A 26299-nucleotide genomic window follows, 5' to 3' on the forward strand; every position below is an offset into this window, starting at 1 on the left:
TTTTTTTTTTTTTTTTAAGATTTATTTGTTTTAGAGAGAGAGAGTGCATCCCTGTGTGCGTGCGAGCAGGGGGAGGGGCAGAGAGAGAAAGGTAATCAAGCAGACTCCCGGCTGAGTGCAGAGCCTTACTCAGGGCTTGATTCCAGGACCCCGAGATCAAGACCTGAGCCAAAACCAAGAGTTGGACACCTAACCAACGAGCCACCCAGGCGCCCCCTCTTACACTGTTTTATAGCAACACAAGCTAATTTTGAAATTATGTTTTAATAAAGGGTTTAGATAATAAACTCATGTGGTAGAGACGTAAGACTTTCTGTATTCTTTAACTGTTTACTAGTATTTGTTGATTGACCTTCTAGACATCTGGAGAGAAAGTGGGCAAACTGAGCTTGGTTGATTTAGCTGGCAGTGAGCGAGCAACGAAAACCGGAGCTGCTGGGGACAGGTTGAAGGAGGGGAGCAACATCAACAAGTAAGTTTTCCAGAAGCTTACTTTTATTGCTTTACTGATTTAAGAGCCAAATGGGAGAACTTCTGTGGTTATTAAAAGAATAAGATGCTGGAATGATTGAAGTTATAATGAATAAATAATGGAGAATTTTTTTCATATATATTTATATTTGTAAATTATATATATAATATATAATATAATATATAAGATATAATTTTATGTATTATATTATAATATTATTTATATAGTTTATATTATTATATATAATATAATAATATAAAATTTTATGTGTGTGTGTATGTATATATGTGTGTGTGTGTGTGTGTGTATATATATATATATAATTTATTTATTTTATGGGCCCGAGCCTGTTTTATGTTTTGTTGAAATGTCTGATGGGGCTGAGGAGCACAGTCAAGTCAGAGGTGTCTCAAGAGCGGCTGTCTCGAGATCTGGGGCTGGGTAATTCTTCGTTCCAGGGACCGTTCTTGTGTATTGTAGGATGTTTAGGGGAATCCCTGGCCTTACCCACTAGATGGCGGTAGTACCTGCCACCTCTCTTCTCCCACCCCCAGTTGTGACAACCCAAACATGTCTGTGGACCTTGCCGAATTCTCCCTGTGGGGGCACAGTAGTCCTCCAGTTGAGAACCACTGGTCTGAGCTATGAAAAAGGACCAAGGTAATGGTCTCTCAGAGTCCAGCTGTTGATCTCAACCTGCGTGTCACTGTCTGAACCAACATCAACTTGTGTACTAGCCACACTGGGCTTTCCCTTGTATGACTATTGTGGTGGTGCTCATTTATACCAAGAAGCTAGAGTTTTATAAAGTAATCTTTTGCGTATAAACTCCTTCATATGGTTATATTTTCTACCTGAAGCTAAAGATTGGCTCCTTATGGGCAGAAATCCAGAAGGACGCATAACTAGAGTAACCAACTAGAGATCATAGAAGATCATTATCCAGATGCTGTGCTATCATTATATTATTGAATGGTGATATACATATATATATAAATGATACTATGTATGATATGTGTGTAGGTACATATGATATATAGAGATACCTCATATACACACATACATATACGCGAATGTTTTTGCCTTATACTAAATTTTAATGAATTGTGTTTGCGGCTTCCTTTCTTAAAGGTATGTAGTGTTTGTGTCTTTATCTTAACCTAAAGGTTTACAGCTCATATTGCTATTTACAAAAATGAAAAAAAGTAATTGAGCTAAGCAATTTTATTGCTTACAGTGGGTGTTAGAAGGATATCAGCTTTCAGAGTTTATATGTTGTTAAACTGAGCAGGAAAATGCTGACCACAGTGCTGTTCTCATGCAGGTACAAGGCATCTTGATGTTCAGTTTTTGTGCTAAAATGTGACATTTGATATTCTCAGTTTTTTATGATTATTCCGGTTTGTTGCACCATGCAGGTCCCTCACAACCCTCGGTCTGGTTATCTCAGCCCTAGCAGATCAGAGTGCTGGCAAAAACAAGAATAAATTTGTTCCATATCGTGACTCAGTTCTCACTTGGCTGCTCAAAGTAAGCTCCCCACCCCCACCCTTTCTGGCATATTCTTGGTGGTTGGTAGAAAGGAATAGAAAAGTAGACTGTTAATCCTCTTGAGTACCATTTCTTTTACCAGTGTTCAAATTTAAAATCATTAGTCTCTCACATGATAATCATAGATTTAATAAATTAAGCACCCGATTCACCAGAACCTGGAAGCAATGGGATTTGGGGCACACCGAACCACACAGTTGCCTTTGAGATTTTGGGGTGTAGAAGAAGAACCTCGTGCTAATCTGATAGCTGATTGAGTCATAGGAAAGGATTTTCACTGTTTTATAGACTCAGCTGGACTACTCTTTCTCACAGATTCCTTTTGTTTGGCTGACATTTTGGACCTTGTTTTTCTGATTAACGTCAAGACACTACTCATGATCACATTGGTTTACTTTTAGCTTCTTAATGTTGTTTAAGGGTATAGAATAGAGCACACAGTTATTCATTTGTTAATGATTCAGTATGTATGTGAGAAATGGAAATGAGAAAGAACAAAAGCTATGAAGTGCTATGAGGAGAACGTAAAAAATGTGGGTCCCTCCTTGCCCTCTAATTGCTCGGGGTCTGGTAAGGGAGATAAGATGTGTACACAAAATATTATAACAAGAGTCAGTGATTGCATGAGAGAGATAGTAAGGACTGTAATGGGAGTTTGGTGAAGAGAGAGCCTATTTCCAAGTCTCTTCCAGTCTTCAGAGTTCCCTTTAGTCTATAGAGGCGGTGTGGTGAATTGGATATTGGACTGGGAGCTAGAGGATAGGAAATCCAGTGACAGTTTAACTCTGTATAGAGTTGCCAACCTGGAACAAAATATTTTACTTAATACTCCTTTTTCTTTTCTATTTTTTTAAAATGAAGAAATAATTTTATGAGCCCTGTGTAGTTTTGTGATGAGTTGTTCTCTCATCGATCAAAAATTTACTGAACACCTGTTACTCACTGTGGTAGGGGTTGAGAATGTAAAGATGAGTTAAGCACAGGTTCGCTTAGGAGAAGACACAACTTTTTGGAGGGGAGCTATTTTTAAATTTTATTTTAATTCCAGTATAGTTAACATACCACAGTATTAGATTAATTTCAGGTGTACAATATGGTGATTCAGCACTTCCATACATCACCTGGTGCTCATCATAAGTGTGCTCCTTAATCCCCATCACTTTTTTCACCCATCCCCCCACTTACCTCCCTTTTGGTAACCATCAGTTTGATCTCTATAGTTAAGAGTTGGCTTCTTGATTTGTCTCCCTCTCTCCCTTTTTTTTTTTGTCCCCTTTGCTTGTTTGTTTTATTTCTTAAATTCCACATATGAGTGAGATCATATGGTGTTTGTCTTTCTCTAATTTTGCTTAGCATTATACTCTCTAGCTCCATCCACATCTTTGCAAATGCAAGATTTCATTCCTTTTTATTATGAATAATATTCCATTGTGTATATATACCTCTTTACATCTGTTGATGGACACTTAGGCTGCTTTTGTAATTTGACTATTCTAAGTAATGCTGTTATAAACATAGGAGTGCATATAACCCTTTGAATTAGTGTTTTTATATTTTGTGGTAAATACCAGCAGTGGGATTACTGGATTGTAGGGTAGTTCTATTTGTAGCTTTTTGAGGAACCTCCATACTGTTTTCCAGAGTGCACCAGTTTGCATTCCCACCAACAGTGCAAGAGAAATCCTTTTTCTTCATATCCTCACCAACACTTGTTTCTTGTGGTTTTGATTTTAGCCATTTTAACAGGTGTGAGCTGATATCTCATTGTAGTTTTGATTTGTATTTCCCTGATGATGAGTGATGTTGAGCATCTGTCCATGTGTCTGTTGGCCATCCTTATGCCTCTGGAGAAATGTCTGTTCATGTTGTCTGCCCAGTTTTTAATTGGATTATTTTGGGTTTTTTGGTGTGGATTTGTATAAGTTCTTAATATATTTTGGATACTAACCCTTTATCAGAGAAGTCATTTGCAAACATCTTCTCCCATTCAGTAGGTTGCCTTTCAGCTTTGTTGATTGTTTCCTTCACTGTGCAGAAGCTTTTTATTTTGATGTAGTTCTCATAGTTTGTTTTTGCTTATATTTCCCTTGGCTCAGGAGACATATCTAGAAGGATGCTGCTATGGCTGATGTCACAGACATTTCTGCCTGTGCTCTCTTCTAGGATTTTTTGTGGTTTCAGGTCTCACGTTTAGCTTTTTAATCTATTTTGAGTTTGTTTTTGTGGATGGTGTAAGAAGGTGGTCCAGTTTCATTCTTCTGCGTGTAGCTCTCCAGTTTTCCCAACACCATTTGTTGAAGGAACTTTTTTTTTCCTGTCGCATGTTCTTTCCTGCTTTGTCAGAGATTAATTGACCATATAATTGGGGTTTATTTCTGGGTTCTCTTTTCTATTCTGTTGATCTATGTGTCTGTTTTTGTACCAGTACCATTCTGTTTTGATCACTACAGCTTTGTAATATAACTTGAAATCCAGAATTGTGATGCCTCCATCTTTTGTTTTTCAGAATTGCTTTGGCTATTTGGGGTCTTTTGTGGTTCCATACAAATTTTTGGATTGTTTGTTCTGTGAAAAATGTTGTTGGTATTTTGGCAGGGATTGCATTAAATGTGTACATTTCTTTAGGTAGTATAGACATTTTAACAATATTTGTTCTTCCAAGGTGACACAACTTTGACTTAATCCATGTCATGTTTGTAAAGGATTGGGTTTTCTCCTAGTTTCTACTCTCTCAAAGGGTTACTGGTATTCAACTTTACTTTCTAAAACTCTACAGACCATTTGAGCATGCTTTATTAAGTGAAATGGCCACAGTAGAAAATCAGGTGGAGTACTTCCTTTGGCCAAAATGCAAAAAAATTAGAAATTTAAAACAAGGGTAAACAAACAAAATTTGATAATTAAAAACCACTTGTGGATAACTCTTGAATTTAAGGGGTATTACAAAACATTTCACTACCAGGAAATTGTGCTGGTCTTCGTGTGTCAGTAATTAACCTTGAAATCTCATTTGTTTAATTTCCAGAAGGAATTTCGATAAGATACTTATTTCTTCCTCAGACTTCCCACAGAAACGTTTCCTGATCATTCATCATATTCCCTGGATGTGCCTGATCTAAAAGGCATAATACGCACTGTTCTGTTGTTTCAGTTAGTCCTGTTATGTTCTGTTATTTATTTCTCAGTCCATTTAAACAAACACTAGGAGATATCTTTTATCAAATTAATTCACAGACTTAAAATGGCCCAGGTAGTTATTGAGTATCCATTCCATAGGCTGGAGGCCAGAAGAATCAAGTACCATACAAAGTGCTTCATGTAGGTAATCTCATTTACTTCTCTGAAGGCAAATGATAGTGTTCCCATTTTATAGATGTGACAGTGGTCGCAAAAACACGATTGGAATCAGGGCTGACCTCGGTGTCCATCTTCTTGTCCTTAGGCTACGTATTGTACATCTTGCCAGAGGTCACTTTTCTTTAGGAGAAGCACTTTAGTTTTACCAAATGTTAATAGAAACTTGTGAAAATACTTGAACTGAGGAACAGACCTAACATTTTAAAAACTCACTTTATCTTCTGTTCAGTAAAATTAGGTTGTAATTGTAACCTCTGTGTGTTAATTCTTAGGCTAAAAAAAAAAAATGAAGTTTTCTTGATTTTTGTCATACTTTTTACTTAAAAAACATACGACCTTCCACAAGTGGGGCAGTTTTACAAAACATTCCAATGTTTAAACAGTTTTTCCAAAGACCTCTCAGAATCCATTGATACACAAATCATTCTCCTCTGAAGTGGCTTTTATGTTTCTTTTGCTCTCTCCTTCTTTAATTCTAAATTAGTCTAACTCTCCCCAATCCTTGTTCGATTTTATATAATTCTAGTATCCTCCAACATAACTATCATTGAACTCATAAAATTGCTCATAAGGTTTGCAGTTTCTTTTAAAATAAGTGTTTTTACATTGTGTTTGCATTATGATTGTGTTAGGCTCTTGATATTTACAACTGGGAGTCAGAGAAAATGACTGTCCTTGGTGGTTTGGTGGGGGATAGATTCATGAGTGCTCTTCTTGCTCTTCTCTAGCTCTTCTCTTGGTGTGTGGAGTGGTTACTCATTTGGTAGTGGTCAGTGGAGAACTGTTTCTTATTAAGAGGTTTTTTGCTTCCCTGTGTAACCTTCTAAATATGAGCCTCTTAACATCAAATAATTTCTGGTAATAAATGCTCAAAATAATGAGTATCTTTTGACTTAATCCACCTTCCATTGTTACTACCACTTATCTAATGAAAGTGACTTTCATCTCTTGCCTGGATGATTGAAACATCTCCCTCCAGCTTTCCATTCCATTCTTTATAGGAAGTTGTAATTCTTAAAATTGATACTCTTCTTATGATAAAATCCAAATTCTTTAATGACTTGTGACTTACTAGGCCTTCAGTAATCTGACCCCTCTCTGTTTTTTATTGTTCATCTTGCTCTTACTATGATCAGTTCTATCTAAGTGGTGAGTATTCTTACTTCTAGGACTTTACTCTTATTCTGTTTGGAACATTCTTCTTCCTCTCTTCAGTCTCTCCTACTTCCCTCCCCACGAGCCTTTATCTGGATGATGCTTATTCATCTTCAGGTCTCAGATGTCACTTTCTCTGAAAGTCATCCCTAACCTTTCAAGACAGGGCTTTCTGCTCGTTCTGTTTTCTGTGACCATGCTGTGTTTATTCCTACTCTAGTTCTTACCATAGACTATTTGCTCACCAGTTTCACCCTTTAGATGGTAAACTCTGTGAAGAGCTGAGTGAATGAGTACTTTCAGCTCTGCTCTGAACTAGCGTTATGACCTTTGGTTAAGTCTGTCAGTCTTCCTGGGTCTCAATTTCTCATCTGTAAAATGAAATAATTTCGTTAGAGGACTTCAAGGAGCTCTTTCAGCTTTAAAAAATCCTGCCTTCCAAAATTCAATTTCTTTCCTATGTCCATTTAATTTGCAGTTGCTACATTTGAAACAAAGCTCATCTGATTTGCCTAGTTAAACAATTAAAGTGTAACAAGAAGCTTTATACTTTCTCCTTGAATGAGTGCCAGTTCTTTTGTTGCTGTTTCCTTCTTGCTAATGGCACGGGACCATTTCTGAATATAAGCATATTGTTCCTCGTGCACAAGGGCTTTTAAAATATCAAGTATTTGTCATTTGCCAGGTTTCCTTTCCTCAGCACAAGTTGAAGCACAGTATCTATGCCTTGTCCCGTTGGTCGTTATTGTCACAAATCCCCTTTTGCCCAATAGCATTTGCTGTTCGCGTGGGCTGACAGAATGCCAGTAGTTCTCGAAGGGCAGCACTCCACCCTGGTGCTGCTCGAGTCCGAACTGTAATCTGAGATATTATTCCTGTGATCTTTATATATAACATTGGAATTTCATTAATGTGCATCTTGACATTCTTCTGGAAGTTGCCAAAGCTGGGCACCAACAGTGTGAGATCAGTTTCTAGAAGCAAAGAGGAAAGCAAGCAATCATACAGACTTGGCGGAAGTCGCTTCTGCCTGCTAGAGCCCAGATTACTTATGTCTCCTTCCTTTTCATGTGTTGGAGCATATTTCCTGCAGTGGTAGAATTACTATGTTTTCTGTGGAAAACCAGATTTTCTGTAGTGGATTGTCACATTGTCAATCACCCACACATGTTGTCTGGGATTGTATTGCTCTGTTAGCATTACCTAGGGAATTATTTTGTCTCTGGCAGTAGGACAGAATAACTTGGAAAGCTGTCTGGCCACCTTACTTGTTCCTCAGGTCTGAACTCTGTCTATATTGCTAAGTGTTACTTTGGTACTATGTAATTGTGGGTAGCTGTGGGGGAGTAGAAGTCATATTGGACTTGAAGGTGGAATACCACTGGATTAGAGTACTGTTCAGTTTCCTAGTTCTTGATCTTTAGGCAGAGAATTTGACCTTCTTTGTTAGAACAAACCTCTGGGGGTTTTTTTCATCTGCAAAATAACCCAATTCACAAAAGGCTAAGAGGACTAAGTAAAGTCTGTCCAAAGATGGTGTAAATCACAGATTGCACAAATTTTAGATATGTTGATATTGGAAAAACTTTATATCTTCAAAAGAAAGAATTTTATATCTGTTAATGCTGCCCAGAGTAAAGTTGGCTTTCTTATGACCTGTGACTCCCCATAGTGGCCTGTTTGAGTCTTCTCTCTATCTCGAGAATCTATAATTCAGCGATATTCTATTGCTGAAAGAGGGTATTGAGTCTCTTTTTTTGGGTAATTCTTTTCATCTTGGGACAGTATGTTAGTGTATTATTAGTTATCTATTGCTATGTAACAGATTACCCCTAAAACTTAACAGCTAGAAACAACAATCTTTTATTATCTCATAGTTTCCATGGGTCAGGATTCTGGGTGTGGTCTAACCAAGTGGTTCTGGCTGGGGTCTCTCACATGGCTGCAATCAAAGCGTTACCCGGGGTGGTCAGTGCAAGGTTTGACTGGGGTTGGATCTGCTCACCTAAGTGGTTGTCGGCAGGCTGCAGAAGATCTGTTTCCAAGTTCACTACTGAGGTCTCTTCATAAGGCCACCTCACCGCATGACAGTGGTTTCCCAAGAGTGAGAGAAAACACCTATAATAGAAGCCATGGTCTTTTTATAATCTCATCTCAGAAGTGACATGCCATGACTTCTGCTGTATTCTGTTTCTTAGAGGTAAATCAGATGTCCTGCCTACACTCAAGGAAAGGGGATGGGTACTGAGGTATGAATACCAGGAGGTGGGGATCACTGGGGGCTGAGAGGCTGCCTGCCACAGGTGGAGTACAGACGGCCTTTGGATGGTGAAGCGGAGTGGGGGTGGACTTGATTTCTGGTTTTGTAATTCTGAGTTATATCTAGTTACTTTTTAATGTTCTCCAGTGGAAGTAGTTTTTTAATTTGTTGGAGCCCATTCTAAAGCTCATTTCACCAGACCGATCAGTTTTAGCATCGCGAAGATGAGTGTCTTTTCTTTAGCACCCTTGTCTGAACTGTAGAAGTGGTTGTGTAGAAGATAAGCTGTTTTCGTAGTTTTTGAAATGCTATCAATGAGAGAATAAAATCAGGTACCTTCAACATATCTTTTGTTTTATAAGACTGTAATTATACCTTATGTTTGAAAAAGTTTGCAAGGTGCTTGGTCGCCTGTGACAGCAACACTTTCTGAGCCATTATTTAGGCTTCTAGAGTTTCCAAGTACATGGCATTATGGAGTAGATTGTTAGTAATCACTCTTTGATCAGATAACAAATAATATCATGATTGTTCATTTTCTCTAAGGAAGTACATGGCATTATGGAGTAGATTGTAGGTAATCACTCTTTGATCAGATAACAAATAATACCATGATTGTTCAGTTTCTCTAAGGAAGATTTTTAGGCATTTAAGAAATCATTGTTTTTTGAGTAGCCTGCTTAGAACCAGTTGTTATTAAACTGAAATAAATGTAGGCTTCCTTGTATTTCTCTGTCTTTTCTTACAAACCATATCTCCTTTCTGCGGAAAAGTCGTTTGGCAGAGAAGAAAGAGCATGGGACATGAGTCAGTATATCTGTATTTTAGTACTAGCTTTGTCCTTAAGTACATGTTTGACCTTGGAACATTCTCTCACCCTATCTGACTTCAACTTCCTCATATCATGTTTTCTTCCAACTTAAAAATCCAACTCACTTTCTTTGTTCATCTAGGACAGTCTTGGGGGTAACAGCAAGACAGCCATGGTGGCCACCGTCAGTCCAGCAGCCGATAACTATGACGAAACCCTCTCAACTCTGCGGTATGCAGATCGCGCCAAGAACATCGTGAACCATGCTGTGGTGAATGAGGATCCTAATGCACGAATTATCCGGGATCTCCGGGAAGAAGTAGAAAAGCTCCGAGAACAGCTAACCAAAGCAGAGGTATAAAGCACAGCCAAGCCACACTTTATGGGTCTAGGAAAAGCTAGAATTTGAATTTTCTTCCCCGTAGCTGTAGGATACAGATAAGTACTCCACTTAGAATTTTTGAGTTTCCTATAGGAAGAGAAATTTGAGGTGAGTGATAAGTAAAGACAGACAGATGGTCATAGTTGAAATTTAGAGAGTTTTTACAGGTGTGAAAGGATTGAACAGGAGGACAGAGTAAAGGGAATTGAGAAAATGTTTCTTTCCACAGTGTAGGTATAACTAAGAATAAAGGAGAGAGGGAGAGAGGTGTTTGAAACAAAGTGTATGCAATTAGTGCGGAAAATGATGGAGAGTGGGCATAGACTGACTGGGAGAGGACTCAGGCAGGTTTTTGTAGTATCATCTGTTCACTGGTTGAAGGCAGAATGGAAATCTGAAGGAGTTCTTCCACATCTTAATAATCTAGTTTTTCCATGTCATGGCTTAATTCTGTTTGTAGAAGAAATATTTTATAGCAAAAATACCCATCTATTTAGGGGCTCTTGGGTGATGCAGTCGGTAAAGTGTCTGACTCTTGGTTTCAGTTCAGGGTCGTGGGATCGAGCTCCATGTCGGGCTCAGCGTTCAGTGGGGAATTGGCTTCAGATTTTCTCTCCCTCTGCCCTTCCCACTCATGCTCTCTCGCTCTCTCTTTCAAATAAATAAAGCAATCTTAAAAAAAAAAAAGGAATACCCATCTATTTAGAGGTGCTCTATTTCCACTACCCTTTGTAGATTCTGTATGGTGTTTATGTTCCATTACTGAACTTGAAACCTATACAGTTCTAACCTACAACCAAATGCTCATCCTCTTTTCAAAGGTGAAATAAAATACCAGATTCACAATCTCTAGTTTAATTAGCATTCTGTTCCCATGACTTCCCAGCACTGTGGGACTCTTTCCTGGGGTTGGGACCATAGCCCTTTTCTTTCTTATAACCTGTTTTCTGGTAGTAAGTTAGTAAAATACATGGTCAAAACAATTATCTTTTTTTTTTATTTTTGCCCGTTGAAATTTATCCTGTTTTTACAAGGATAATTTTATAGTTCATCAAGATTCTTTGAAATTTTGTTTCCATCTTCTGGTATTAATAACACCATTCAGTTTGCAACATGTACAGCTTTCGTTTGTATGTACTTGAATCAATACCCGAAGTCATCAGTAGAGACTAGAATGAAGCCAGCATATGAGTCTAGATGTATGACCTATTGGGATTTCAAAATAAGCCCTTGAGAGCTTGAACTTTCTGTCTTCCTAAATGTAATTAGATCTTTGCAGTGACAGTTGGAGGAAAGCAGTGAAGTCTTCCTTTCAAGCCCACCATGGGTAACTGAATGAGCTTGTCGCGTGCATACAGACTAGAGGCTATGTGTCAGTGGCATTCATCGTTCTGTCTTCGGTAGATCAGAGACCTCGGCGGATTGTAGAGCTGAGAGAAGGCAGATTGTTACTTTTATCCTCTGGATTTAGTTCATGCTTTCTTCAGGGCATGGCGCAGGCATTTCATGAAATAAACCTTTTCTTGTAGGCAATGAAATCTCCAGAACTGAAAGACCGGCTAGAAGAATCAGAGAAGCTAATCCAGGAAATGACTGTGACCTGGGAGGAGAAACTAAGGAAAACCGAGGAGATTGCACAGGTTCGTGCTTCCTGATTAAAGCGAGAGAAAGTTCGTGGCAGTTTGTGCAATGCAACTCAATGTTTATTTCTAGTTCCTTTTTTGATTTTTAGCTTTGAAGATGGCAAATCTAGCCCCACTAATAAGAACCTAGATCCACGAGTCTATATATATATATTTTTAAAGATTTTATTTATTTATTTGACAGAGATAGAGACAGCCAGCGAGAAAGGGAACACAAGCAGGGGGAGCGGGAGAGGAAGAAGCAGGCTCATAGCGGAGGAGCCCGATGTGGGGCTCGATCCCATAACGCCAGGATCACTCCCTGAGCCGAAGGCAGACGCCCAACCGCTGTGCCACCCAGGCGCCCCCCAAGAGTCTATATTTTAAAAGTTAATTTGAAGGATAAAGAAGACATAATTATAGTTAATAGTTCATTATGTAAGAAATATTTTTAGGGTCATAAACATTTTTTAAATGAAGTAACTGCTATGTAGCCTCTGACTCTGAACCCCCAATTCTATTAAATGCTTTGCAGTCCTAAGGAACTTACCCAAACTACAAAATTATTAGTGGTGGATATTAGGCTATAAGCCTCTGGCTTCATTATCACAACTCAATAAGATAAAATACCTAAATCTGAGCTGACTATCTCTTATATTTAGAATACTTAATACAGATAGAATTGTAAAATTTTTAGGGTGGGAACATTAGGATTTGGAAAGAATCCTAAATGTCCAGTCGTCTACTTAGTAAAAGACTGACTCCATGGCATTCTTGTTAGATGGGTATTCAGCCTCTGTTTTAGAAATACACGTGGTATTTCTAAAGATGTGGAGGCCAGTACCCCGTCGAGCAGTCTTTTTATGATTGGACAGCTCTGACGACTCTAATAGTAGCTATTTAATCGAAATCTTTTATTCTTTTATTTCTGCTCATGGTCCTTAGTTTGTTCTTCCAAAGCTAAGAGAATGGGTACAATAACTGAGAGTAATAATAATAGCAAATATTTATTGCATACACTGTGTTGGGCCCTATGCTAAGTGCTTTTAAATACAGTATTTTATATAATCCCCCCCAATAGCCCTACAAGACAGGGATAGTCATTACCCAGATATTTAAGGCAACCTCTGCCTTCTTCCCCTCCTTTTGTAAAGTTAAAAATCTCTAGTGTTTTCAACTGTTCCTCCTATTAGTAAATATATAGAACTTGCTACTTTTGTCACCCAGCAGGTTCCATCTTTAAATGTGCTGTCCAGAATCAATCTATATATCAGATGTTGTAGGATGGTACTACTATTATGTAGCATAAAGGGGATGTTATATTAGTGCAGACTAATTTTTAAATATTTTTTATTATAATCATTTTCAAAAATAGATAAAAACAAGAGAAGAGTATAATGGATCCACATGTGGCCTCATCCAGTTTCATTGAAGATCAGCATATGACCAATCTTGTTTTATATGTATCCCTACACTAGGTTGTTTTAATGCATTTCTTTCAAATTACAGAGAAGAGAATATTCCAGTGTGTGAACTTTATTTCTCATTACATATTTCACTTTTTGTTTTTCATAAATTATAAGTCATTCTAATAATTATCCAGTTTAGAACTAATATGTGTGAGCCTTTTTGAGCTACTCGAAAAGTAAACATTGATTTTGAATTGCTATTGTATTTGAGTTGCTTTGCTGATACAAGGCAGGGTGGGTCTAAGTGAAATTGCGATGCTAATGCTGGTGAATCTTATCGTTAGCATCTTTCCTTACCTAACTGTTCTCTTCCTCTGTCAGATGTCCCTTTGGAGGACTGTGCCTGATTTTATCCAACACCTCTTTTAACACCTTATCTTTGCGAGCTCCCAGGCTTCCGTGCTGCTGAGCTTGCTTTTCCTCTCTCATGGAAAAAGACCTAGTCTGTTGGTCATTGGCCTTTCTTTCAAAAGAGGCTAGCATTTCCCAAAATGTAGTTCTGGCAATATAGCCACCAATTGTTAATAAGTCTTCTGTAAAGAAAAATGGTCCACGGTCAGATAATTTTGGGATGGGATCCCTAAAAGTAGCAAAATCCTCAGGCTTTAATTTAATTGTATTGCAAACTTGCTATGTGGTCCTAGTTAAATGACTTAGCTTGTCTTGTCTTTCCTCAGAATAAAGGCTTTTGGTGGCCGTGACTCATTACCACTTGCTATTTATATATAGTCAAAGACACCCTGCTCTGCCCCAATTCATATACCTTAATCCTAGAGTATTGGTTGCAGAAGTCAGGTGTATCCCCTCATATACATACACTTGTATATCATGTGGATTCAGAGACAGGTAGGCACAAAAAAGAAAGGTTCATATACTTGTGAAAATGGTACTTGAATGCATATGCAAGTTTTATTTTGACATTCACCAAGACTGACGTTTTGAGTGCTCACTGTGTGTTATGTACTGTGCTCGGTGCTAGGAATTCACAGCAGATAGATATCCATGCCCTCATAGAGAAATGGTCAAGTAAACAAGTATGAGTTACCAGGTATGAGAACAAGTATGCTTCAGACAGAAGAAACAGGTGTAAAATCTCTTAAGCTAAGGAGAGCATTCTTGACCCTTTCAGGGACCTGGAAGAGTTCCATATAACTACAGCACAGGCTTTGAGAATAGGAATGATAAGACGTGAAGATGGAGAGGAAACAGGCCAGATCGAAGGGCCTTGTGGACTTTGTTGAGGGAGTTTGGCCTTTATCCTGGCTGGGGAGTCACTGAGGCTATCAAGCGGGAGAGTGTATTTAAAATTTGGCCTTTTGGAAAGATCATAGTTAGTAGAACACCTTTGCTCATATATACAGAATTAAATGAGAAAGACAAATTGAAGACGTTAGGTATTTTCAAGAATGAAAATTGAGAACTCAGTAGTATACTTGGTTGCTATTGGTAATGGTTTTACTTCTCAAAATAAAGTTTTAATTAATAAGATAAAATAACATTATATAATTTGGAGAGAGAAAAAAGGCAATAGTCTATAATACCATGTCCTAAGATAACATATTTGAATCCTAAAGTTATTTAATAATTATTCCAATGTACGACCTTTTATATCTTGCTGTGTCAATAGTTATGGAATTAATACTTCTCTAATGCATTTACAGGAGCGACAGAAACAGCTTGAGAGTCTTGGAATATCTCTTCAATCTTCTGGGATTAAAGTTGGGGATGATAAATGCTTCCTTGTTAATCTGAATGCTGATCCGGCTCTGAATGAACTTCTGGTTTACTATTTAAAGGTGAGGTAACAGGCTTTGCTACTACTTCCTGCCACAATATAGAACAGTATTTCATGGTATTTTTTTTTTAACTTGGAGAACCATCCTTATTCCAAAATAATGAGAATTAGCATATTATTTTTATTTGAATAAGCTGAAGTGTAGAAAATCTTGAGTTTCTGGGATTAGTTTCCCTTTTTACTTTATTTATTTTTAAGATTTATTTATTTATTATTTTAGAGAGAGAGAGAGAGTGGGACTGGGGAAGGGGGCAGAGAGAGAGGGAGAGAGAGAATCTCCAGCAGACTCCCTGCTGACACAGAGGCTGACATGGGGCTCCATCCCACGACCCTGAGATCATGACCTGAGCCGAAACCAAGAGTCTCACCTCAACCAGCTGAGCCACCCAGGCACCCCCAGGATTAGTTTCCCTTTTTAGTCTTCGAGTGATGTAATTCAACCTGGTAATAGAAAAAAATAACACTCTGTTGTTATTTCCAAGAAATTTAGTAACTTTAGCTACTATTATTGACTGTGATTTATACCCGGGAGTTAAGTAGATAACTTTAAAGCTTAAAGAAAGACTTTAAAAACTAAATGATTTATTAGTAGACTAAAGATTTTGTGGTTTATATGAAGCACACCTTTTTGTGAGTGGTTAGATTACAAGACGAAATGTTTAAAGAAAGTGCAACCACTTACTATGAATTTTGTGTTTCCAGTAATTTAGGAAAATTTTACAAATTGTATCATCAACTTATAAAAAAAAGAATAGGTCACTTAGAGACAGAGGGTCCGAGTACAGAACAGAAAAAAACCCAAATAGTGATGTACCTTGAAATCTGTAAATTGTGGCACATATCCGGGAGACGAGACAACTTTAGAATGAGCGGGAATCCTGAGCCACTACAGAAATTATGAGGAGCTCACAATCGCCTTGTCATGCCCTGAGCGTAAGTGAATTAGGTAGTGGACTATATGATTCTGACATGTGGTTAATAAATACTAGTAGGAAAATTTTCCCCCCTTACAATATAGGCGCTATATATGTAGATTTAACTAAGGTGACTAGGAAGTTAAAGTTAATGAGCTGGTAAAGTGGGAAACTGCTTTAAAATTAAAAAAAACATGTGGCTTCATTTCTAAGGAGACTAAAGACATTTCTCATGACGCATTGGCTAGTTTCCCAGTTTTTATCAGAGATATCCTGGCATAATTGATTTGTGTTATTTTGATAAAGCCCCTTTATTAATGAGTATCTGATACCACGTTTTATTATGCTATGAATTAAATCGTGTTTTTGATACATACAGCATGTGTGTGCTCTCAGATGTGGTGCTTGAGTGGGAGCAACCTGAGAGTAGCAGGGAGATGACCCCTGCTTTTGTCTGGTGCACTGCTTAACGGATGTGTGATCTCGAGTCCATTGCCCCCTGCAGTCTACAGATTCCTCTTCTATAAATGGATGCTTTGTCTGGCTACCTCACAGTGTTCCTGTGAGGACTAAATGAGATTTGATATATACAAGCACTTTGTAAACAAAAGCACTATACAAATATGAAATATTCCACATTTCTTATTTGATACTTTGTGTGGTACCTTACGTATATTAGTCTTATTTATTGAAAAAAAAAGTGTAAACGATCACATCACGTACTGCGTTTCCTTTTTTTTTTTTTTTTAAAGATTTTATTTATTTTTTTGACAGAGATAGAGACAGCCAGCGAGAGAGGGAACACAAGCAGGGGGAGTGGGAGAGGAAGAAGCAGACTCATAGCGGAGGAGCCTGATGTGGGGCTCGATCCCACAACGCCAGGATCACGCCCTGAGCCGAAGACAGACGCTTAACCGCTGTGCCACCCAGGCGCCCCAACGTACTGCGTTTCTTAATGATGGTGGCAGCATTTTGTGTTAGGGTGTCAGCTGTGGATATTCATATGGTTTAGGAGTGATGCAGTATAGAATAAGACTCAAATCTTCTGCCCTTTTTATGTCTCAGAACTCTGAATTCTTTTTCTTTCTGATGTGATGAAGTTCAAATTGGAACACACAAACACATACGCCCAACAAGAAAAAACCTGATTCATATCTGTTCCTTAACTAAAAAATTAAACAAAGAAACTATTTAAAGACTTTTGGAGAGTAGTCAAAATATTTCTGGTCATCTTGTGTGGAGGTGTCCAGATTCTGTTTCAGACTGTGTGGTCAACCCTGTTTTGGCAGAGTTTGAGGCAGTGTTGATTTCTTCACTGCCCAAGCTAACCCCACGACAAAAGCATATTCATGACCAAGCACATTCAGAAGGATGATCTCAGTCCAAGAACAGTTTTTTGCTTCAGTAAAGTGATACCATGATGTGGGAAGCAGGAATTTGGAGGCTGAGCGTTTTTTTGTTTTGTTTCGTTTTTGTTTTTTTTCTTGCCTTCGAATTCTGAAATCAATTTAGATGCTGGGCAGATGACTTCACATCTCTGGGTAGTTTTCAGCACCCCATCTATAAAAGGAGGGCACTGGATTAAATGATCTCTAATGTTTTTTCTAGTTCCAAGTGGTGTGAGTCTCTTCCAGAACAGAATCCTCCATTTATTTGTTTAGTCTGGAACTGGCAGAGGCAGGGTATGGTGGCCAAACCGTAGATGGAACATAACTCCCAAGACGATTTTGTATCTAATTTGCATGCACGGGCAGTCCTTGAGTTGCATGGTTCCAACACACACAAATTCCAGTTACCACAATTTAGTAAATAATGTTGATGCCACTGGTGTTCGTGAGGTGGTACATATGCAGCCAGAGAAACGTAGTGAGGGTGAACTTATTGATGTAAGTCATGAAAGTGTGACGAGAAGGATGAAGATGTCCCAAAGGGAGTGAGTGACACCAGAGAACACTTCCCGTTGAAGGAGCTCTTGGAGATACTTTGCAGCATCTGGAGCACAGAGGTTAAAATGGCAGATGCTTAGGAAGGAGTATCACAGTTCGCCAAGGCACAGAAAATAGGCTCACTCCGTATTGTAAGTTATATATAGAGAGAAGAAAGAGACAAGTAGTGTTCAAACTACTCTTGATAAGTTTTTTGCAAAGAAAATGTTTAAGTTTCAATGTGCCTAATATTCTGAACTACAGTATACTAAATAGTTTTACTATTTTTTCCTTATACATTGTAACAGAGAATTCTTAATGTTTTTACAGACATTTAAAAAAGTCATGGAATAATTGCAGTTTTCCCCGTTGATTATTAAGATCTCTTTGCAAAGTTATTTTTACAGTTCTGTGTTCTCGTGCAAAGCAAGGCCTGCCTGTGATTCTGCGGTAGTCTTGGAGACTTCTACCCAGTGCCGGCCAAGCTTCTAGAGGGAAGAACTGCTTCCCCCACCTTAAAAACACGATGCTAGTAATACACGTTGTTTTCTGAAGAGTTTTATAAACACATATTAGAAAAAGAGGGGGGATTTGTGCCCAGATTCCAACATGCAGAGATGACTGCACTTAATATGTAATAGTTTTATCTGTATCCTCTGGATCTATTCCTATATGTATGTCTATAGACTTAGAGTGATATATATTTTTACATTACAGAAATGGGATCATAGTGTGATTGATTGTAAGCACGCCTTTGAATTACCCACCAAATCTTTCAGGTGGGCTTTTTGCTTATGCAGTTCTGGATCTACTCTTTTCACAAGTCAGCTGTGGATAGCCCGGGAAACAAGGCTGATTCTGAAGGATTTGGGGCAGATTCTACATATACACACTCAGTAAGGATTCATACCTTGATAAGTGATTCAGCAGCAGCTCTAAAACACATGTTAATCCTATAGCATAGCTCCCATCGAAAGTAAACTACCTGTTGTCCTCTTGGCCAGTATTCAGTCACTGACTAAGGGGCCCAGCATGGCAGAGGCAGCAGCCAGTCTGTTTGTGGAGCTGTGGGTTAGGCTTCAAGGACCCCAAGATGAATAAGACACTGTTAGGGCACATTAGGAGTTCTTGGGTCAGCAGCAGTTGGACTCCTGTGGTGTAGTACTTAAAATCGCAAAAGATGGACAGATACGTTCCTGCCTTTTTCACCTCCATTCCAAAACAGCTGTCTTCAGAGTCTTGGTTCTGTTAAGCCAGCATGACTTCTTTATTAAAGAATTTTGATTATTTAGATATGTGAGGAGTAACAAGTACTTTTCTGCTTAGTGCCTCTGGTACTCGCTTACCTTTTCCTTCAGAAATTATCTGAGAAGGCTGGCTGAGGAACCTCACAGGCTTTACTGATATGCCACTTTTCCTTTTTGCAGGCTCAGAAAGGCTTGCCCTGTGAAATATGTCACTAGTGGACAAGTCCTATCCTCCCTCCTTTCACCTCCCCCTGCCCCTCTCTGTGTCTTTCTCTCTTTCTTTTAGGACTTAGTTGATCAAAGGGAGGTTCTTAAAAGAGCCACATGAATAGTTGGTTTATAAAGGAAGCAAGGTACAATAAATTCATAGAATAGTTAACTAATCATCTCCAGTGAAATTAAATTTAAATGGATGAAGAAAGGTTAAAAAGCCATTTCTAGCCTTTGATTATTTCCGAGATTTTTAAATCTAGTATTTCATATTTGTTAAAGCTTTCCTGAAAACGAGTATGCTTTAAGAATCATTATATCCAGGGGCACCTGGGGGGCGCAGTTGGTTGGGCTTCCAACTCTTGGTTTCAGCTCAGGCTGTGATCTAGGCGTTGTGGGATCAAACCCCGTGGCCCGTGTTGGTCCCTATGCTCGCTGTAGAGTCCGCTTGAGACTCTCTCTCTCCCTCTGCCCCTCTCCCCCTGGTGCACACCTGCGCCTCTAAAACAAATCTTTTAAAAGAAGAATCTCTCTAAACAAATCTTTTAAAAGAAGAATCATTATATCCATATACCACATAGAGACTGAAAAGCCACCCCTGATTAACTTTATCTTATTTTGATTACCTTGTACTTTCATAGCACTTACTTGTTAGATAAACCTCTATGCCAACCTATAAGTTTATTTTTTTCCTCATCAGTATTTTTACTGCAGTGCTTGGAGCACAATAGGAGAAATTTGTCGAAAAGCTTATTGTCCAGCTTGTTTAAACATCAAACAGTCAGGGGCGCCTGGTTGGCACAGTGGTTAAGCGTCTGCCTTCGGCTCAGGGCGTGATCCCAGCGTTATGGGATTGAGCCCCACATCAGGCTCCTCCGCTGGGAGCCTGCTTCTTCCTCTCCCACTCCCCCTGCTTGTGTTCCCTCTCTCGCTGGCTGTCTCTGTCTCTGTCGAATAAATAAATAAAATCTTAAAAAAAAAAAAACATCAAACAGTCAGGCTTTGGCAGATTGAGCTTTTAGAGCTCAGTGGTTGAGATTCTGGCGAATCATCATCCAAATCAGAATAGATTATAACCTCAAATGAGAGATTTAAGTTGTTGCTGAGATCGTAAGCACCATAATTGGGACTTTGTCTCTCTTTTATCTCTAGTGACTCGATGCCGAGCTCATAGTAGGTGTTCAGTATAATATTTGTTGAAAAAATGAAGTTTTCCTTCTAGAATTTGAATTAGACCTTTGCGTGTTTGTGTGAATATCTCGTCTCCAGTAATTTTTAATTCAGTCTGTGACCAGATACTTAGCATCCACCATGTATCATGTACTGTGCTCATTGTTGGAGAAGATGCAGGAGTCCTATAAAGGTTGCTGTCTAAATAAAGGGAAAAAAACCATTTGTGCAACAGGTAGTAAAATGTGATACCCACTCAGAATGTAATCAGGGTTCAGATAAGGGAGAAGTCAGTGTCGCCTAATGGTGAAACTTTCAAGTAGAAGATGAAACTAGACCTAGGTATTGAAAGACATTCTCATTTAGATGAAGGGAAGAGGAAGTGTTTCAGGCAAAGAGAACAAGAGCAAGTGCACAGATGTGGGCCTGATCCTATGTGCGGTTGGAGATGGTAGTAGGAAATGGTTCTGCACTCAGACTCCAACCTGGAATATATAACTCAGGGCTTACCTCCACCTCCACCAAAGTCACTATTAGGACTTCTTCTAGAATTTCTTACAGGTAGAGAAATGGGATTATACATGGAAATGGCCTAAGCCAATGCTTTGGGGATTTTTTCTTTTTTAGGTGGCCTTGGGCCCTTTTTCTCTGTAGACTTTTTTTTTTTTTTTAAGATTTTATTATTTTTAAGTAATCTCTACACCTGATGTGGGGCTTGAACTCACAACCCTGAGATAGAGAGTCACATGATCCTCCCAACTGAACCAGCCAGGCATTCCTCTCTTTAGACATTTTTTCCCTCCTTTTGGAATCTCTCTCCAGCATGGAGTTAGTGTTTTAAAGACAGGGTGGGAAGAACCAAAGTGGGGAATGGAGACAGGCATGGAATAGATTGTTTAGGCCTGCTACTGAACATCATAAAGTATTACTTGCGGTATCTACACAGTTAAGTCTTGTTCTGCAGATTAGAAAAGTATGGGGATTGGCCAGGAAACCTCAGCCAGTAGTGAAGAGTAAAGGTTTATGTGGAATGTCCTCTGTATTATTTACACTCCTTGGGGATTGAATAGGATACCATGGGACAGCTCTGGATCCCAGCTCTTTGTTTCCTTAGAAACACCACTGCAATATAGTTGAGTGAAGAAACCCCCAGAAAAGGGGAAATGAAAATACTAGTGGGGAAGGGCCCTTTTTATGAGGTTGAGGTCCCAGAAGAGGTGAGAAGCACTGGGACCCACAACATAATTAGAACAGTTAGCAGCAAAGAAGAGGAGAGAATCGTCTTCTTTTGAGTCTGAAGGGAAATGATTGTTCATTTGTTTTTCTTTTATATTTATTTAATGCTTAACTGGGCCAGGCCTGTGTTAAGTGCTTGGATTAGAGTGGAGAGTGGGTCAAGCTGTTCTCTGCTTTTTTCCATGCTAGCTGTGGAGATAGATACTGAGCCCACCGACAGTCAGTGCTATGTAAAGAATTGAAATAGGTGAGTGATGGGGTGGTTATTTCTGATTATCAGTTCGGGATATATCTCTCTGAAAATGTGCCCTTTAAGGGTGAGATAGAAATGATAAGAAACTACCAATATCAAGGGGCGGGGGGAATGTTTCAGACCAGGGAAACCGCCAGCGCTCAAGGGACAGATAAAAGGCCACTGTGGCCTTATCTTTCCAGGAGAAGGGGGAGTGGCAGGAGCTAGGATGGAGAGGTAGGCGGGGTCACATCACAGTGTTTTTTGTAAGCCTGGATAAGAATTTGGACTTCATTAGAAGTTCAAAGGGAAGCCACTAGAGGATTTTAAATAGGGAGATCACATGATCAGCTCTTGTGCTGGTAGTGGATGGGGTTGGGGGATTAGGATTAGAAGTGGAGGAAGTAGCAGGAGGTTCATGTATTCACCCCAGGAACAGAGCAAGGTGTGATAGTAGAGGTAGATAGTAGAGGGGAAAATAAGCTGATTCTGGATATGTTGTGGAAGGACAGCCTATCGGGATGTTCTGATTGACATGGGCCCAGGGGTTGGCTGGTGAAGGAAAGAGAGGACTCAGTAGCATCTAAGCTTTTTAGCAGACTAACTGGGTGGTGGCAATAACCACTATTAATGGCGAAGAGAATAGATTCATTGGGTTGGGTTTGGGTGAGCAAAAGTTCTGCTTTGGTCTTTTCACTTTGAAATGTCTTTAGACACTCAGATGCCATTTATAATGACATTTAGACACTTTGAAATGGCTTTAAGGAGGGTACCTGGGTGGCTCAGTCGTTTGAGCAGCCGGCTCTTGGTTTTGGCTCAGGTCATGACCTCAGGGTCTTGAGATCGAGCCTGATGGCTCTGCGCTCAGGGCGGAGACTGCCTGAAATTCCCCATCCCTCCCCCCACCCTCCTCCAACTCAGGAGTGCGCTCTCTCACTGAAATAAATAAATAAGCACACACACACACACACACACACACACACACACATAAATAAATAAATAATCTTTAAAAAAAAGAAATGTCTTTAAGCATCCAAGTAGGCAAGAAATAATGGTTAATGAGACTAGAATAGTGGTAGTGGAGGCAGGAAAATAATGGAACTGAAGCCTGTAGTTTCTGGTTGGTGATTTAATTTATATAAAGACAGTGTTGCCCTCAAGTGGGGTCTGAGGACCCCCTCGAGGGGGTCCTGCAGGATCAGCCAAGAAGGTCCTTCCTTGCCTTCTTGCAGGATAGAAATCAAATGCGGGCCTAGAGGAAGAGAGAGCAGAGTTTACTGAAGACATAGAGTGCAGATACAGACAGAGCATCTGGGAGACATGGAAAGCAAAGGAGAGTGAGTCTCTTCTTTGCTTGGGGCCTGGGATTTTTATTGAGAATTGTGTCTTCTCAGGCATCCCGGAACAGAGAGGAGTGTTTAGGTATCCTCCATAAGCCACTTATGCCCTGGAGCCAGAGGGCTTGGTGAGTCAGTGGACTTGGTCACTCCTTAGATGGTATTTATTGTGCTGGAAGACTCCAAAGAAATCATTAACTCCTTGACCTTTACAAGGAAAACATACATTATTTGTTCTATAAGGTGTGTGTCTGGGTGGGTATAGGCCTTTGCAAGAATAGAAGCAGGAAAAGGAGCAAAAACAGCAGTTTTTCATGGGGTCCCTTTAGTTTCCCTGTTTCAACAGTATTTAAAACCCATGCAACTGGATGAAGTAACTGGGTGAAGTCATCATGATCAGGGGTCAGCAACTACTTCCACCGGCCAAATCTCCTTCTCTGCCTGCTTCTCTATGGCCTGGGAGCTAAGAATGGTTTCTATATTTTTTAAATGGTTGAAAAAAAATTAGAAGAACCACAATATTTCAGACACGTGAAAATTATATGCAGTTCAAATTTCAGTGCTCATAAATAAAGTTTTATTGGAAAGTAGCCACACTTGTTCATTTGTGTGTGGTCTGTTTTCACACTACTAGGCAGAGTTGGGTGGTTGCATGTGGCTTGCAGAGCCTAACATAGTTTTTATCTGACCGCAGATCTAGGTGTATGGAGGGAGGAGGTGGCTTAGGGACACATCCAGCTGTTATCAATGTTTAGTTATGTACCGGTAGTCAAGTGTTGAAGTGCATACGAGGGAGCATGATTTTTATATCTGCTTTCTCAGCTGCCCAGCAAGGCTGGTGATTGGGGCTTCAAGAATTGAACAGTTGTGACTACAGTAAGAACACATCCATCATATCTTCTGTGAGGATTAGGGAGACCACGGGATTCATAAAGTAATTTTAATCTTTTCAGACTTGTTAGATTTGAATAGCTTTTTGTCTTTGTAGTTGACCATCTTGATTGAGACCAGGTAAGTGATGTACAACTAGGTAGCTGTAGTTTTCAGACGAGTAGTTTCGGTGCATTATTGACACGTGTCTCATGCTCTGAGAGTAGTATAAAATATTTTGAATCAAGATTGCAATGGAAAATAATGTAGTATAGACCTTGATATAAAACTACAGCTTTAGGTTTAAAAGGTAAAACTCAACTCAGTGCATTATTCCTTATAAGGAATTATACCTTGTAGAATATATTTTAGAGAAAGCCAGAAATTCCCCCTTACCCCATTCCGTTTGCTTCAAAAACCTTCTAGCTAAGGTAATGGATCAATATAGGAGGGCTCAGAGGAGATGATTGTAGTTTTTATATATGTAAGAATACAATATTAATCAGTGACTTCGATTCTTTTGTAGGAACATACATTGATAGGTTCAGCAAATTCCCAAGATATCCAGCTATGTGGAATGGGAATTCTTCCTGAACATTGTATTATAGACATCACGGCAGAAGGCCAGGTTATGCTGACTCCTCAGAAGAACACCAGGTAATGTACTTTCATTAGTATTAATGTCACCATAATTTTTAAGAGGAAGAAAGTACACTAGTTGTGGGTGTTATACAGCATGTTTGGCCTTCGCTTGTTCACTTAATGAAGCTATCCAGTTAGTTACCAAGTCCTTTACGTTGAACTTTTTAATATCTCTTAAACCCATCTCTCCTCTCTGTATTCACTACCATGGCCTTATTTAAATAAGGCCCTCATCAAATCTTGATTGGAACTATGCCAACACTCTAATCTTTTTCCTGGGTCACTTACATACAGCCAGCTGGCTTTCTGCTATTTTTTCTTCCAAAGATTTTATTTATTTATTTGACAGAGAAAGAGAGAGAAGGGACAAGCAGGGGGAGCAGCAGAGGGAGAGGGAGGGAGAAGTAGGCTTCCCCACTGAGCAGGGAGCCCAATGCAGGGCTCGATCCCATGACCCTGGGATCATGACCCGAGCCGAAGGGAGACACTTAACTAACTGAGCCACCCAGGTGCCCCAAGCTTTCTGCTATTTTTGATGCAAAATCCCTTATATCCCTCCTGTTTGTCTCTTGTTCCTCTGTGTCTGTCATTCTTTTGGGCAGCTGACTCCTGTTAGACCTTCAAGGCTAAGCTCTATCATTATCTACTTTCGGGGAATTCCCTGTTTGGTTTACATGAAGGGTCCCTAGTATATATTCCAGTACACCTTATATTTCCTGTTATGTTAAGACTTCATATTGTATTGTTTTTTAAAAAAACTTTGTTTTTTAAGTAGTCTCCATGCCCAGTGTGGAGCCTAAAGCAGGGCTTAACTTCACGACCCTGAGATCAAGACCTGAGCTGAGATCAAAGGTCAGTCACTTAACCGAGTAAGCCACCAAGGCACCTCATCATATTGTGTTCTTGTGGGCTGTTAATCTTTATTACCCCAGTAGACTGTGAGCTCATTGAGGATAAGGGCCTTTCTTTTTTGGTTCTCTTCTTTAATAGAGGACTAGTATATAAGTGCTCAGTAAGTAATGAATGAATGAAGAGATACAATATTTTACAAATTAAATGTTTCTCAGGTTGCTTCCTTGAGCTGTGCAGCTGTTATTGCCCTGTTATATAATGGTCTATAACTGTTAATTGACTTATATTGATTCTTCAAATGTTGATCCATTTCATTATATGATACTGAATAATCATTAATGTCATTGCTAATTTTGGAGTGCCTGGGTGGCAGAGTTGGTTGACTGTCTGACTCTTGGTTTCGGCTCAGGTCATGATCCCAGGGTTGTGAGATTGAGCCCCGAGTTGGGTTCCACACTCAGTGGGGAGTCTGCTTGGGATTCTCTCTCTTCCTCTCCCTCTGCCCTTCCCCCTACTCTTCCACGTGCTCTCTCTCTCTCCTCTCTCTAAAAATAAATAAATCATGGGGCACCTGGGTGGCTCAGTCAGTTAAGTGTCTAGCTGTTGGTTTCGGCTCAGGTCACGAGCTCACAGTTGTGGGATCAAGCCCCGTGTCACACTTTGCACGGAGTCTACTTCAGATTCTCTCTTCCTCTCCCTCCTGTGCACTCTCTTTCTCTCTCTCTCAAATAAATAAAATCTTTAAATAAATCAATCAGTCTTTAAAAAATATCATTACTGATTTTATCCA

The 26299-nt window shown here is 39.3% G+C and overlaps 1 protein-coding gene across 1 annotated transcript in view; it reads left to right on the forward strand.

Moving 5' to 3' along the window:
- Positions 1–26299, forward strand: part of KIF13B (kinesin family member 13B) — a 190482-nt gene that overhangs the window by 76849 nt on the left and 87334 nt on the right. The window contains exons 9-14 of the mRNA XM_040626464.1: positions 360–472; positions 1891–2002; positions 9749–9961; positions 11518–11628; positions 14741–14875; positions 24542–24672. Of these exons, the coding sequence (XP_040482398.1) occupies positions 360–472; positions 1891–2002; positions 9749–9961; positions 11518–11628; positions 14741–14875; positions 24542–24672 (815 nt within the window). The remainder of the gene's footprint in view (positions 1–359; positions 473–1890; positions 2003–9748; positions 9962–11517; positions 11629–14740; positions 14876–24541; positions 24673–26299) is intronic.

This window comes from Ursus maritimus, unplaced genomic scaffold (assembly GCF_017311325.1).
Source record: "Ursus maritimus isolate PB19 unplaced genomic scaffold, ASM1731132v1 scaffold_11, whole genome shotgun sequence".
NCBI lineage: Eukaryota > Metazoa > Chordata > Mammalia > Carnivora > Ursidae > Ursus > Ursus maritimus.